This window comes from Macaca thibetana, chromosome 2, assembly GCF_024542745.1.
Source record: "Macaca thibetana thibetana isolate TM-01 chromosome 2, ASM2454274v1, whole genome shotgun sequence".
Taxonomy (NCBI): Eukaryota; Metazoa; Chordata; class Mammalia; order Primates; family Cercopithecidae; genus Macaca; species Macaca thibetana.
The window spans coordinates 139076903-139091109 of NC_065579.1; the positions used below are offsets into that span (position 1 = coordinate 139076903).

Genomic DNA, 14207 nt, shown 5'->3' on the forward strand with positions numbered 1-14207 from the left:
TTTTTTTTTTTTTTTTTTTTTTTTTTGAGACGAAATCTCGCTCTGTCGCCCAGGCTGGAGTGCAGTGGCGCGATCTCCGCTCACTGCAAGCTCCGCCTCCCGGGTTCATGCCATTCTCCTGCCTCAGCCCCCCGAGTAGCTGGGACTACAGGCGCCCGCCACCACACCCGGCTAATTTTTTTTTGTATTTTTAGTAGAGACGGGGTTTCACCGTGTTAGCCAGTATGGTCTCGATCTCCTGACCTCGTGATCCTCCCACCTCCACCTCCCAAAGTGCTGGGATTACAGGCGTGAGCCACCGCGCCCAGCCTGCATCTTAAATTTAGCACATCTCAGACTGAACTGATCATCTTGCTCCCCTGCCATACTGGCAGATCTTTCTAGTCCCCAAGCAAAAACTTTAACCCTCTTTTTTGCCAGCCTGTACGTTATTCCCACAGTCAGTCGGTTCCCTTTTACTTTCTGAAGATGGAACTTCTTACTTCTCTTAGACCCACTGTGACCTCCTTGTTTCAGGCCAGGCTTCTGATTTCTCTTTCACTGAAGTGGTCTCTGATATGGTTTGGCTGTTTGTCCCCGCCGAACCTTATGTTGAAATGTCATCCCCAGTGTTGGAGGTGGGGCCTGTGGGAGGTGATTGGATCATGGGGGTGGATCCCTCATGAATGGTTTAGCGTCATCCCCTTGGTGATGAGTGAGTTCTTGCACAGTTAATTCACACACATGAGATCGGGCTGTTTAAGAGCCTGGGACTGCCCTCTTCTCTCTGTCTTGCTCCTGCCCTTGCCGTGTGACATGCTGGCTTACCTTAACCTTGCACCATGATCGTAAGCTTCCTGAGGACTCACTACAAGCAAATGCCAGCAACATGCTTCCTGTACAGCTTGCAGGGTCATGCGCCAAAATAAGTCTCTTTTCTTTATAAATTGCCCAATTTGGCCAGGTGCAGCGGCTCATGCCTGCAATCCCAGCACTTTGGGAGGCTTGAGACAGGAGGATAACTTGAGCCCGGAGGATCGCTTGAGCCCAGGAGTTTGAGACCAGCCTGGGTAACATAGCGAGACCCCGTTTCTATAAAAAATAATAATAAGGCCAGGAGTGGTGGCTCACGCCTATAATCCCAGCACTTTGGGAGGTCAAGGCGGGTGGATCACTAGGTCAAGGGATGGAGACCATTTTGGCCAACATGGCAAAACCCCGTATCTACTAAAAATACAAAAATTAGCTGGACGTGGTGGCGCAGCCTGTAGTCCCAGCTACTTGGGAGACTGAGGCAGGAGAATTGCTTGAACCCGGGAGACAAAGGTTGCAGTGACCCGAGATCATGCCACCCACTGCACTCCAGCCTGGCAACAGAGTGAGACTCCATCTAAAAAAAAAAAAAAAAAAAAAAAAAAAAAAAAAAAAAAAAAAAGATAGCCAGGCATGGTGGTGCCTATGGTCCCAGCTACCTGGGAGGATGAAGTGGGAGGATTGCTTGAGCCTGGGAGTTGAGGCTACAGTGAACTGTGATCTCACCACTGCACTCCAGCCTGGGTGGCAGAGCAAGACCCTTGTCTCAAAAAAATAAAAATAAATTATGCAGGCCGGGTGCAGTGGTTCATGCCTGTAATCCCAGCACTTTGGGAGGCTGAGGCAGGTGGATCACTTGAGACCAGGAGTTTGAGACCAGCCTGGCCAACATGGTAAAATCCCGTCTCTACTAAAAATACAAAAATTAGGCCGGGCGCGGTGGCTCAAGCCTGTAATCCCAGCACTTTGGGAGGCCGAGACAGGCAGATCACGAGGTCAGGAGATCGAGACCATCCTGGCTAACACGGTGAAACCCCGTCTCTACTAAAAAATACAAAAAACTAGCCGGGCAAGGTGGCGGGCACCTGTAGTCCCAGCTACTCGGGAGGCTGAGGCAGAATGGCGTGAACCTGGGAGGCGGAGCTTGTAGTGAGCCGAGATCGCGCCACTGCACTCCAGCCTGGGCGACAGAGCGGGACTCCGTCTCAAAACAACAACAAAAAAATACAAAAATTAGCTGAGTGTGGTGGTGCACGCCTGTAATCTCAGCTACTCAGGAGGCTGAGGCAGGAGAATCCTTTGAACCAGGGAGGCAGAGGTTGCAGTGAGCCAAGATTGCGCCACTGCACTGCAGCCTGGGTGACAGAGGGAGACTCCATCTCAAAATAAATAAATAAATAAAATAAATTATGCAGTCTCAGGTATGGCTTTATAACAATGCAAAAATGGGCTAACAGTCTACCCCTAATCCAGCCCCCTAATGCTACCACCAGAGTGCTCTTTCTAAAATGCAAATTGAGTCATTTTTCCTTCTGCTTTCAATCCTTCAGTGGTTCCCCATTGCTCTTAAGTCCAAACTCCTGTCCATGGCCCCCAAGCTTTCTCATGGTCTGGCCCTGGCCTGTCTCTCTAGACTCATCTCTGACTCCTCCCTGCCTCATACTTCACGCTTCAAACTAAGTTGCTTTCGGTCCTCCATACAGTTCTGCTGCCTACCTCAGTCTTTTTCCTCAAGCTGCCTTCTCTTTGAATGGCCTTCCTGACCCCTCCTGCCTAACTTCTCGTACTACAGCAAGACCTACTCCTACACTGCCCACGTCACCAAAAGCCATTTAAGGTGTCCCTGCCTAGGACACCCACAATACCCTGCACGTAGCAAGTCATGTGTTATTTTCACATGTTCATCTCCCCAGCCAGAATTATGCTTAAGACAGCATCTCTGTTTTGCTCATGTTTTTATTTTTTTATTTTTTTTTTTTTTTGAGACGGAGTCTCGCTCTGTCACCCAGGCTGGAGTGCTGTGGCCGGATCTCAGCTCACTGCAAGCTCCGCCTCCCGGGTTCACGCCATTCTCCTGCCTCAGCCTCCTGAGTAGCTGGGACTACAGGCGCCCGCCACCTCACCCGGCTAGTTTTTTTGTATTTTTTAGTAGAGACAGGGTTTCACCGTGTTAGCCAGGATGGTCTCGATCTCCTGACCTTGTGATCCGCCCGTCTCGGCCTCCCAAAGTGCTGGGATTACAGGCTTGAGCCACCGCGCCCGGCCTGCTCATGTTTTTCTAGCTTAAGTGCTTAGCATACACTAAGTGCTTAAAATGTGTTGAAAGAGGACTCCATTTCCAAGTCTTCAATGTAGCTACCTGGTACTGGGCACATTACAGCATGCCAGACACTCTGCAGAGTGATGTACACACATTCCCTGGTGTGTTGCTTACAGCTTCCCTTGCGGGGAGTCACTATTGTTCTCTCTATTCAGGGGGGCTTTAGAGAGAGGCAAAGTGACTGGACTGAGCACTCTGGCTAGAGCAAACGAGGCTCCACTCTTTTCTGCCTGTGTGGACTTGGACAAGTCAAACCTGTGCTGTCAGAAGTGTGCAGAGATGACTGTATCACTCCCTCTATTCACTCCTTTCTCCTTTGTAACAGAACCCTATTTTTTTCTTTTTTTTTTTTTGAGATGGAGTCTTGCTCTGTTGCCCAGGCTAGAGTGCAATGGCACCATCCCACCTCACTGCAACCTCCGCCTCCAGGATTCAAACAATTCTACCTCAGCCTCCCGAGTATCTGGGATTACAGGCACGCACCACCATGCCTGGCTAATTTTTGTATTTTTAGTAGAGACGGCATTTCGCCATGTTGACCAGGCTGGTCTCAAACTCCTTACCTCAGGTGATCCACCCACCTCAGCCTCCGAAAATGCTGGGATTACAGGCATGAGCCACCTCGCCTAGCCAAGAACCCCTGTTTTATTTGGGCTGGCAATGTGCCGAGATAACAGACCACATGTTTTCAGCCTCCTTTACAGTTAATGTGGCCCATGTGACACAGTCCTATGGAATTTCCAGAAGTCTTCAAATGAAATGTGGACCAGGTGACTGGAGCTCCAGCAGCCACGTTGGGCCATGAGGTGTTCTTGAGGATGTAGCCAGGATTGAAAATGGCAGTGCAGGCCGGGCGCGGTGGCTCACGCCTATAATCCCCGCACTTCGGGAGGCCGAGGCGGGCGGATCACAAGGTCAGGAAATCGAGAGACCATCTTGGCTAACATGGTGAAACCCCTTCTCTACTAAAAATACAAAAACTTAGCCGGGCTTGGTGGCAGGTGCCTGTAGTCACAGCTACTCAGGGGAGGCTGAGGCAGGAGAATGGCATGAACCGGGGAGGCGGAGCTTGCAGTGAGCTGAGATCGCTCCACTGCACTCCAGCCTGGGTGACAGGGCAAGACTCCGTCTCAAAAAAAAAAAAAAGAAAATGGCAGTGCAGAAAGATAGGAGCCTAAGTTCTGGTTAACACTGAAAGCCGTATCAGCCATGATCTACCCACCTCCAGGCTTTTTTTTTTTTTTTTTTTTAATGTGTTGGTAAAATAAACTATCTTGTTAAGCCACAGTAGTAGGGCCCTGTTAATACCAGCCAAACCTGATCCATGGGGTAGGAATCTTACCCCTCTTGATCCCAGTGACTCAGAGAAGTGGCAGCCAGCATGGGTGATAGAAAGTGTTTCTTTATTTGAATGTCATTCCACCTGCACTGAAGCTCAAACCCAGCAGCAGCAGAAGGGGTCAGGACCAAAATAAATGTTACCAAATTAGACAATGAACAGCGAGGACACACTCAAACAGAACTTACTAATGGGGTGTAGACAACACCAAGCTATCCTAACAGCACACAGCACAGGCCCTCGGAGGCCTGCCTGTCAGAGCTCTGCGGAAGGCTCCCTTGTTCCCTGTTCAGGAAACTCCAGTCCCACCCAAAGGTTAGCCGTGAGCCAGGCAGGGGCCTGCAGAAGTTTCTGGTGCTGGGAAGATCCCAGCTTCTCCAAAGGCAGGATTTCCCTTTCTCAGTTCACACTGGAAGCTGGAGAAGGGTTATTCCCTGCATGCCCAAGCAGGACGCTCAAAAGGCCAGGGACTCTCCCCACAGCCTTATCTAAAAGTTCTCATCATCTTGGCTATCGCAGGCCTTGAAAAGGATCTTGATTCTTTGGTCCTCACCCCCTCAGGAAAGTTTTCCTCCATGGGTACCTGTCCTCAAAGCCGAAAATTTTCATAGCCCCAGTTCCCAGAAGGACTCAACTGACCAGCGCTGTGGGCCAGGGACTGAACCACCCCTAGGCTGTGGCTGCCATGGCCTCTCCTGAGTCCCCAGATCAGGCAGAGAAAATCGGGCAGTGGTAGACCCCTGATCCGGTCACAGTTAGGGGGGGTACTTCTCTTGGGAGCTGAAGCCAGAAGGCTCTAGGTTGGAGCCCAAAAAGGCCCTCCTGGGGTCAGAAACAGACACTGATCTCTTCTGCTTATCTCCTCCTGAAGGCTAAAGCCAGATTGCCTGACGATAGCAGAGGCAAACCACAAAGCCCCCTTCCCATGATGTCTTTATTGCCCCAGGAGAGCCATCAGGGCCTCACCTGGGACCCCCCACTGGAGCACCTGCCACCCACCCCATCCACACCTCTGCAGAACCCAGGGCCCCGGTCTATGGTTTGGTCCCCACTCTGACTTCTACCCCTTGCCTGTGTCACCCTGGGGTTCCCGCAGACTTCAGCCCACACAACTCTGCCTTCCTGACCCCAGACTCCCTGGTGCATCTCCCCCTGGCTCTGCCAAGATGGCAGCTGGCCAGGTGTGGTGGCATGGATGAATGTTGCCAGGCTACCCCACCAGGGAACTGGCCTCCCTCTTCTCCATCCAGCGCTGACCCCCTCCTAAGTCAGCTAGACCCCCTCTGCCCTCTGAAGTGGCTTCCCTCACTCCACGCCTCCCCAAAAGGATGTGGCCTTGGCTGCCTGTGCCCCGGGCCTCCAGCCTCTGAGGGGTCAGTTCTAACCCCCTCACCAGGGCACAGGTTTGCTGGGTGTCCTTGGGGAACAAGGTGTAGCAAGGACACCTGGTAGCAGGCGTCCTTGAGGGAATAAGCTCTCCCCTCACCCAGTGCCCAGACAGAAACACCCTCCTCACTGCCCCACATCCTGACTCCTTCATCCTCCTCTCCCTCCTCTGCATCCCATTCTTGCCCCCTAACCCACATCTCCATTTACCTCTTCCCCGCTCCTGAGTCCTTTTTCCGCCTTTCCGTCCATTTCCCCTCCCCGACCCCAAGCTCTCCCGCAGCCTCTCAGCTGGTCTCTCATCTCTCTGCCTCTGCCCCTGTCTCTCTCGATCTCTTCTCCTCGAGCTCTCTCTCTCTGTGCCTCTCCGTCCCCCTCGCTCCTTCTCCAATCGTCTCTCATCTCCCTGTCTCTGCACCCCTCCTCTCCGCACCCCAGCGTCTTCCCCCATTCCCAGTCGCTTGCTCGGCCCCTCCCCTCACTCTCTCCTAGCTCTGCTCTTCCCCTCCAATGCCGGGCTTTGGTTTGCATATTTGAGGAACTCCCTCCTACCCCTACTCCCTCCCATGGGGCTCCCACACCCTCCCGCATTTAACCCGGACCCTCTGTCCCGCAGCACCCCTATCCCAGGCCGACTGGACTGCCCAGGAAGGCTCTGCGGGGGAAGGGAAGCCCAGCGCTGGGACCAGAGCACTGTGGGGAGGCGTTTGCCCAGGAGGAGTAAGTGGAGGAGTGGGGTTGGGACTTGGTAAGTTACACGTGGCAGGAACCCCCCAGGCCCCAGCATCTGATTCCAGCTGGGTCCAGAGTGGGGAGGCAGGGGACTTCTAGGGTCTTTCTTGGAAACCCTCTCAGGTCCAAGTCTTGTGGAAATGAACACAAAGTTGGCAAACACATGGCGCTCAAGTGACCTTCTCCCCTCCTCCAAGGTCCAAGGCAGCTTACCCCAGCATCCTGCAGGGCACTGCCCCTTCCCTGTGGGTCCAGGCCACGAGGAGGGGGCGCTGGACGAAGCTGGTCTGCACCAGCAACTAGTGCTGAGGGGAGCTGTCCAGGCCCCAGGGCAGGGAGGCTCCCCGGGCGAGATGGCTCTGCTGCCAGACCCATAGGGGAATGAGGGGTGTTCAAAACATACCAGGAGTCTCCCTCACCTGCTCCCTGCCAAGGGGAAGGGAGTCGCTCCCACAGTGGGAGGAGGGGGGAGAAACTTCTCACCTGCCCCCCTAACACACACACACTCTCACACGCGCACACACGCACACACATTTCACTCATACACATACACTCATGCCTCGGCTCCAAGCACTGCCCACAGGTGCAGACCCTGGGCATATCGCAAGGCGAGAGGTGGGCCAGGAGGACAAAGAGGCTGGGACAGGATAACAAGGCCTAGGAGAGGGGACAGGGGTACCCTGTTCAGAGATGACCTGCAAGTTCAAGTTATGCAGAAAAGTATCAAAGAGACAAGACAGTCTCTGCCCTTGGTAGATGCCTGGGGTGTGGAGGGCATGAGAAGGGGCAGAAGGGGTAATGCATCCCCCAACTCCCCACCTCTGGGGTTCCCTCCATACCCCCCAACCCTGACAACAGGGCCAAGAAGTCTGTGCTGTACAAAACAGGCCAGGGTCAAGGGTCCAGTCATTGGTGAGACATCCCAGCAGAGAGGAGGCCTGGGCAAAACAGGCCAAGGTCAAGGGCTCAGTCGTCGGTGAGATGTTCCAGCAGAAAGGAAGAGGAGGCCAGGCCAGCCCGGGCTGAGCAGCTTCTAAGTTCCAACTGCCGAGGCCACTTGCCCCCTCCAGCTGCCTCCAGAGCCTGAAGGTCTTTTCTGACTCTGGGCTGATCAGGAAACCGGTCTGCAGCTGACAGCAAGGCCCTGTGCGGTCCCTCGGTGCAGCTCTCCCTCTTCGTGAGCTGGAAGCAGGCTGGAATGGGGCAGAGGAGGTCCCAGGGGAGACTGGTGGCACCTGGAGCTTTGTGGCAGATGTGGTGGAACCAACATCAGCCAAAAAAAAAAAAAAAAAAAGTAGGAAAGAGTCCAGCCCACCCTGGGGCAGTATCTAGAATAAATTTCTTGAGGAGGCAGGGACCAGAAGAGGTGTGGATACAGCCAGGCGGCAGCCCTCCAGACTGAGGGGGCCTGGGGAGCTGGAACTATAGCTCTGCTCTCCCTGGGGATCTGCAGGGACCTCCAGGCCAGTCTAGAGAGGAGAGGAGAAGCCCAAGGGCCTGGGTGGATGCAGGCTCCCTTAGGTCAAATTTAGGGAGGAGCAAGAATTAGACCCTCCGAAGGTCTGGAGGGCCTCTCCTCTCCCCCAGGCCACATCCAGGCTTTCCTCTCCTCAAAGCCTGGAGCTCGCAGGGTAGTCAGTGAGAAGTGAGTCTGAGATCAGGGTCTTCCCTCAGAGCTTGAATGGAGTGACGAGAGGGCAGGAGGCAGGACAAGCTGAGGTCAGGCCAATTCCTGGACTGTGATCCTGGCCTTTCAGGGTCCCTGTGAGTGAGCCACGGGGCAGGGAAGGACTCCCCATCCAGAGACATCACCCCCGGGCCGCAACACGGAGCTTACTGTAGAGCCCACAAAATCTAAGAGAGAGAGAGAGGGAGAGAGAATTAGAGAAATCAGAGGCTGCCTGGGCATTCGGGCTTTCCTTACACATTCCCTAGGGCAAAAGTGAGCAGAGGGGCCGGGCGCAGTGGTTCACGCCTGTAATCCCAGCACTTTGGGAGGCTGAGGCGGGTGGATCACTTGAGGTCAGGAGTTCAAGACCAGCCTGATCAACACGGCAAAACCCTGTCTCCACCAAAAATAGAAAAAATTAGCCGGGCATAGTGGTGCATGCCTGTAATTCCAGCTACTAGGGAGGCTGAGGCAGGAGAATCGCTTGAACCCAGGAGGCAGAGATTGCAGTGAGCCAAAATTGCACCACTGCACTCCAGCTTGGGCAAAAAGTGTGAAACTCCATCTCAAAAACAAATAAACAAACTAAAAAATGTCAGAGGGGCCAACTGTACAAGGGCTGAAATCCCAGCCTCACCTGACCACCAGGATGGCCATGAGCAAGCCATTTAATGTCTCTGAGCCCCGATTTTCTCATCTGCAAAATGAGGATCATAGCCTACCTCACAGGGTAATTCCGAAGGGTCAAAAAGAGACAAATAATGACAGCCAAGGACTTGGCAGTGTTTGGTCATAGAATATGCTGGAAATGGAAGCTATTTATTTTTTCTTTGGTTCCAGAGGTCTTCTTTTTAAAAAAAAATATATATTTCCTTTTAATAGAAACTGGGTTTTGTTACATCGCCCAGGCTGGGCTTGAACTTGTGGGCTCAAGCGATCCTCCTGCCTCAGCCTGTAGCTGGGACCACAGGTGCGCGCCATGGCTCTTGGCTCGGAGGTCTTTGGGTTAAAACTGAAGTGGGAGGCTCACTCATCTTGAACTCCCAGTGAGGGATGGAGGTTCCCTGGACACTGAAGGGAGGAAAAGTGGGGCTCCTTTACATCTATTTTTAACACTAAGTTGTTAAGGGGCTTTGGGAAGGGAGGAGAGGGACACTGAGGGGGCCCACTTCACGTCAGTCACATCCTCACACCCCTTCTTGATAAAGGCCAGATCTCAGTCTTAGTCTTGCACTTCTAGAAGCTGCCGCCAGAGGGCAGGCCTTGACTTCACACCAAGACCACAGAAATCCCGGGGTCTGAGGGACTGCCTCAGTTATTTAGAACCTGCCTCTGAATACAGGTTAGCAGGTCAGCTTCCCAGGAGAGCTCCCAAAGCCATGCAGGAAATCTCTGGCCTCAGCAGGTTGAGACAGACAGCGTGACAAGGGGGAGAAGCTTGGGCTTTGCACTTGGACTTGGGTTCAGATTCTGCCTTCACCACTTAAGTGACTTTGGGCAAGTTACTGGAGCTCTGGAATTCTCTAAACGTGGCCTTTTTTCTTTATTGTATTTTAATGCCACTTAATGTATATGAAAGTTTATATGCAATACACTAATTATAAAGCATACAATGTGCCAGGTAAGGTGGCTCACACCTGTAATCTCAGCACTTTGGGAGGCCAAGGCGGAAGGATTGCTTGAAGCCAGGAGTTCAAGACCAGCCTGGGCAACATGGGGAAACCTCGTCTCTACAAAAAATACAAAAATTAGTCAGGCGTGATGGCGCATGCCTGTAGTCCCAGCCACTCAGGAGGCTGAGGCAGGAGAATTGCTTAAGCCCAGGAGTTTGAGGCTGCAGTGAACTATGATTACACCACTGCACTCCAGCCTGAGCAACAGAGTGAGACCCCCCTCCCCCAATCTCTTAAAAAAAATACAATAGTAAGCACTGATGAGCTCACCATTCAGTAACTATAACTCAGCCAGGTGTGGTGGCTCATGCCTATAATCTCAACACTTTGGGAGGCTGAGGCAGGCAGATCACTTGAGGCCAGGAGTTCGAGACCAGCCTGGCCAACATGGTGAAACCCCATCTCTACTAAAAATACAACAGTTAGCCAGGTATGGTGGCAGGTGCCTGTAATCCCAGGTACTCAAGAGCAAGAGGCTGAGGCACGAGGATCACTTGAACCCGGGAGCTGGAGGTTGTAGTGAGCCCAAGACTCTGTCTCAAGACAAAAAAAAAAAAAAGAAAAAAAAAGGACTCTAACTCTACCAGTAATTTGCATATACCTCCATGCTCCATCTCATATACTTCACTTCCTCCCCTTCCATCATAACCACAGATGACTGTCATCCTACCTTTCATATTTATTATTTCTTTGTTTTTTTAAGAAAAATACTGCCACAGCCGGGCGCAGTGGCTCACTCCTGTAATCCCAGCATTTTGCGAGGCTGAAGTGGGCAGATCATGAGGTCAGAAGATGGAGACCACCCTGGCTAACACAATGAAACCCCATCTCTACTAAAAATACAGAAAATTAGCCGGGCATGGTGGTGGGCGCCTGTAGTCCCAGCTACTCGGGAGGCTGAGGCAGGAGAATGGCGTGAACCTGGGAGGCGGAGCTTGCAGTGAGCTGAGATCGTGCCACTGCACTCCAGCCTGGGTGACAGAGTGAGACTTCGTCTCAAAAAAAAAAAAAAAATACTGCCACAAGTCCATGTGTGTTTAAACAATACATTGCTTAGTTTTGCTTAGTTTCGAGCTCAATAAATATATCATTCTGTCATCTTCTGGAACTTGTTTTTATTTCCCCTCTCTCAATATTATATTGCTGAGATACGTCCACTGTGGTACATATAACTGAAGTGTGACATTTTCACAGCTGTGAGCTGCTCTGTGATGTGAGCATGCCACATGTATTTATCCAGCCTCCTGTCCATGGCCATTCGACTGTTTATAGTTGTTTGCTACAGTGAAGCTGCAGCCACCAGCGCCTTTGCATGCTTCTCATGGGTTTGTACCCGAGGTGGGTTTGCTGGGTCATAGGCAAATGATCAGATCTGAGGGAGAACATCAAATCATTTTAAAGGTGGTTGTACTGTCAGTCGGGTTTCTTTTTTTCTTTTCTTTCTTTTTTTTTTTTTCCGAGATAGCCTCTCTCTCTGTCATCCAGGCTGGAGTGCAGTGGCACAATCACAGCTCACTGCAGCCTCAACCTTCTCAGGCTCAGGTCATCCTCCCATCTCAGCCTCCTGAGTAGCTGGGACCACAGGTGCTCGCCACCACACCCAGCTAGTGTTTGTATTTTTTTAGGGAGGGGATTTCACCATGTTGGCCAGGCTGCTCTTGAACTCCTGGGCTCAAGCGATCTACCTGCCTTGGCTTCCCGAAGTGCTGGGATTACAGGCGTGAGCCACCATGCTCAGCCAGGGTTTCCAATTCATGCAACTCTTTTACTCCTTTTATTTGAAATTATCCTGCCTCCCAGGAGCAGGCCTGGCTCCTGCCACTGCCCCCCAGCCCACAGCACACTCGCCTTTGTTCTCTGGCTTGAGCTCCTCCTGCAGCAGGTCTGTTTGCCGGTTGCCCAGCACAAAGGCGAGGAAGGAGAGGATGAGGGCGTTGAGGATGCCGATGATGGCCAGGATGTATGCCCAGCGCACTGAACAGTCCCCCAGGGAGTACTTCCCTGTCTTGGCCCCACACATGTCCCGGATGGTTTCGGCGTCCCAGCCATCAGGAAAGATCATGCAGCCCAGGACGAGGCACAGAGCTGAGGGGCAGAGCACCGGGCCCACCACCACGGTCAGGAAGGAAGAGAAAAGATCATTACTCCCTAGTGTCTGCAGTCCAGGCCCCACCCTATTGCGGGCAAGTCAATCCAACCACATGCTTGTTACCCACTTCCAGAGAGGGAGAGAGGGCAGGGGCAGGGAAAAGAGAGAGAGAGAAAGAGGTCTAGGACGGGTAGCAGAAACTTTCTGGAACCTGCAATGCCCTCTCCCTTCCCCATCAGATCAACTCCAGGAAGCCTTCTGGGAATATGAGAACATAACCACCCACAGCCACCTCCTTCAACTTCCCCTAGCATCGGGACCAACTCCCTCTCCCATCTCTCCCATCCTCATTATTATTTATTTATTTATTTATTTATTTATTTATTTATTTTTTGAGGCGGAGTCTCGCTCTGTTGCCCAGGCTAGAGTGCAATGGCGCGATCTCTGCTTACTGTAACCTCCACCTCCCAGCTCAAGCAATTCTGCCTCAGCCTCCTAAGTAGCTGAGACTACAGGTGCCTCCCACCATGCCCGGCTCATTTTTATATTTTTAGTAGAGATGAGGTTTCACCATGTTGGCCAGTCTGGTCTCGAACTCCTGACCTCAAGTGATCTGCCACCTCAGCCTCCCAACGTGTTGGGATTATAGGAGTGAGCCACCATGCCCGCCCTCATTGTTATTTTTAAAATTCTTGTCCTTCACTCATCAAATGTTTATTGGGCACCGTTTTCCTTTTATTCACGATGCTGGAATACACTTCCATTCACGCAGTTGAGCACTTTGCTAAGAGCACAGACTATGAAGTGCCAATGATAGGACTTAGCCTAGTTCTTCCCCTAGCTTGGCTGTATGACCTTGGGGGATGCCACTGAACCTAGAACAGGCCTGTGTCAGTCAATACCACTGTACTTACCTCACAGGGTGATTAGGAGGATTAAATGAAGTAATGCGTGTAAGACACTTAGCACAGTGCCAGGCACTCAGGTAGCATTTATCCAGGGCCTGCCATATGCCAGCCACTAGACCAGGCCTAGGGGGTAGGGAGACTTGGATTTTAGCTTCATGGAGCTTGCAACGTACTGTGGGGAGAGGTACGTAATAGCAAAGCGATTAAGAAGGCTGGGTCTCAAATCCTGGCTCATCTATTTTCTAGATGTGCCACACTGAGCAAGTTCCTTCACCTTTAAGCCTCAGTTTCCTCATATGTACAATGGGAATAATGATGGCATCCTCAAATGGTTGTAAAGATTATGAAAGGCAGCAAAATGTAAAGTATCTGGCACAGTAAGTTCTGGGTAAATCTTGGCTGTTATCAAAACCAGCTATGATGCCCAAAGTAATAATTACACAAATAAGAAAGTAATGTGGAGAGTTGGTTTCAGGTGGGGGGACAAAGGCAAAGAGGAAGAGAAGGGGCAGGCTCAGAAGGGCCTTGGCAATGGTTCCCTAGCTAGCATCCACCTGCTTTGGATTTAGCAACCCACCTGTCCCAGTCCCAGCCCAGGTAGGCCCTTGGCCAGCACTTAGCCTAGTGGATGAGACCCACGCCTGAGCTAATGAGCACATTGAGTTCCTCTGGTAACACTGACTGGCTTGGAGAGTGGCAGCTGCTGCGTCACAGGGCAGTCAGAACCCCCAGATTCAGCAGGCCACTGTGAAGATGGGGTCTTCCCCTCCACCAGCTTTGTGGCCCTCGTACTGCCAGTCCTGCCAGCATTTGGGTTACTGTGTCTGAGACCCAAAGGTTCCATAGAGCTCTGTTTGGAACCGTGGGGACCCTGAGCCTGCACCAGGCCCACGGAATGCTGAGCCTGGGTTTTAGATGACAGCGATGCAAAGTGGGGGTAATGGTCAGCTCTGCCCACTGTCCACCTGGCCCATATAGTCCCCAGGGTGGGAAGGGGCCCTTGGCTGTGCCAGCTCCCTCCCACATCGACTGTGGAGGGAATGCTTCCAGGCTCCAGCCTCTTCTGGCTTCCAACGGAGTGGGCCCTCCTCCCCATCGTGGCACTGCCAGATTCCAGCCAATCCTCCCCCTCTCCCCAACACGTGCTCCTCTTCCAGATGCAGGCTCCCCCCACAATACTGTGGTCGAACAGGCACTGCAGCAGGGCTCCTCCCCACACCAGTGCTCCTCCTCCAAATCGATTATCCAGTCCAGTGGAACTCATCACCTAAGGGCTGGGAAAAGAGTTCCAGCCAAGGG

At 52.3% G+C, this 14207-nt stretch overlaps 2 protein-coding genes across 3 annotated transcripts in view; one reads left to right on the top strand and one right to left on the bottom strand.

Moving 5' to 3' along the window:
* MTMR14 (myotubularin related protein 14) overlaps positions 1-14207 on the top strand; it is a 271851-nt gene that overhangs the window by 71080 nt on the left and 186564 nt on the right. The window lies entirely within an intron of this gene.
* LHFPL4 (LHFPL tetraspan subfamily member 4) overlaps positions 6085-14207 on the bottom strand; it is a 52366-nt gene continuing 44243 nt past the window's right edge. The window contains exons 2-4 of one of the 2 annotated variants that reach the window (XM_050778634.1): positions 11760-11996; positions 9876-9968; positions 6085-8423 (exon numbers count right to left, since the gene is read on the bottom strand). In XM_050778634.1, coding sequence (XP_050634591.1) covers positions 8323-8423; positions 9876-9968; positions 11760-11996 — 431 coding nt within the window. In that variant the 3' untranslated portion in view covers positions 6085-8322. The remainder of the gene's footprint in view (positions 8424-9875; positions 9969-11759; positions 11997-14207) is intronic. The other variant, XM_050778635.1, reaches the window with a different exon arrangement.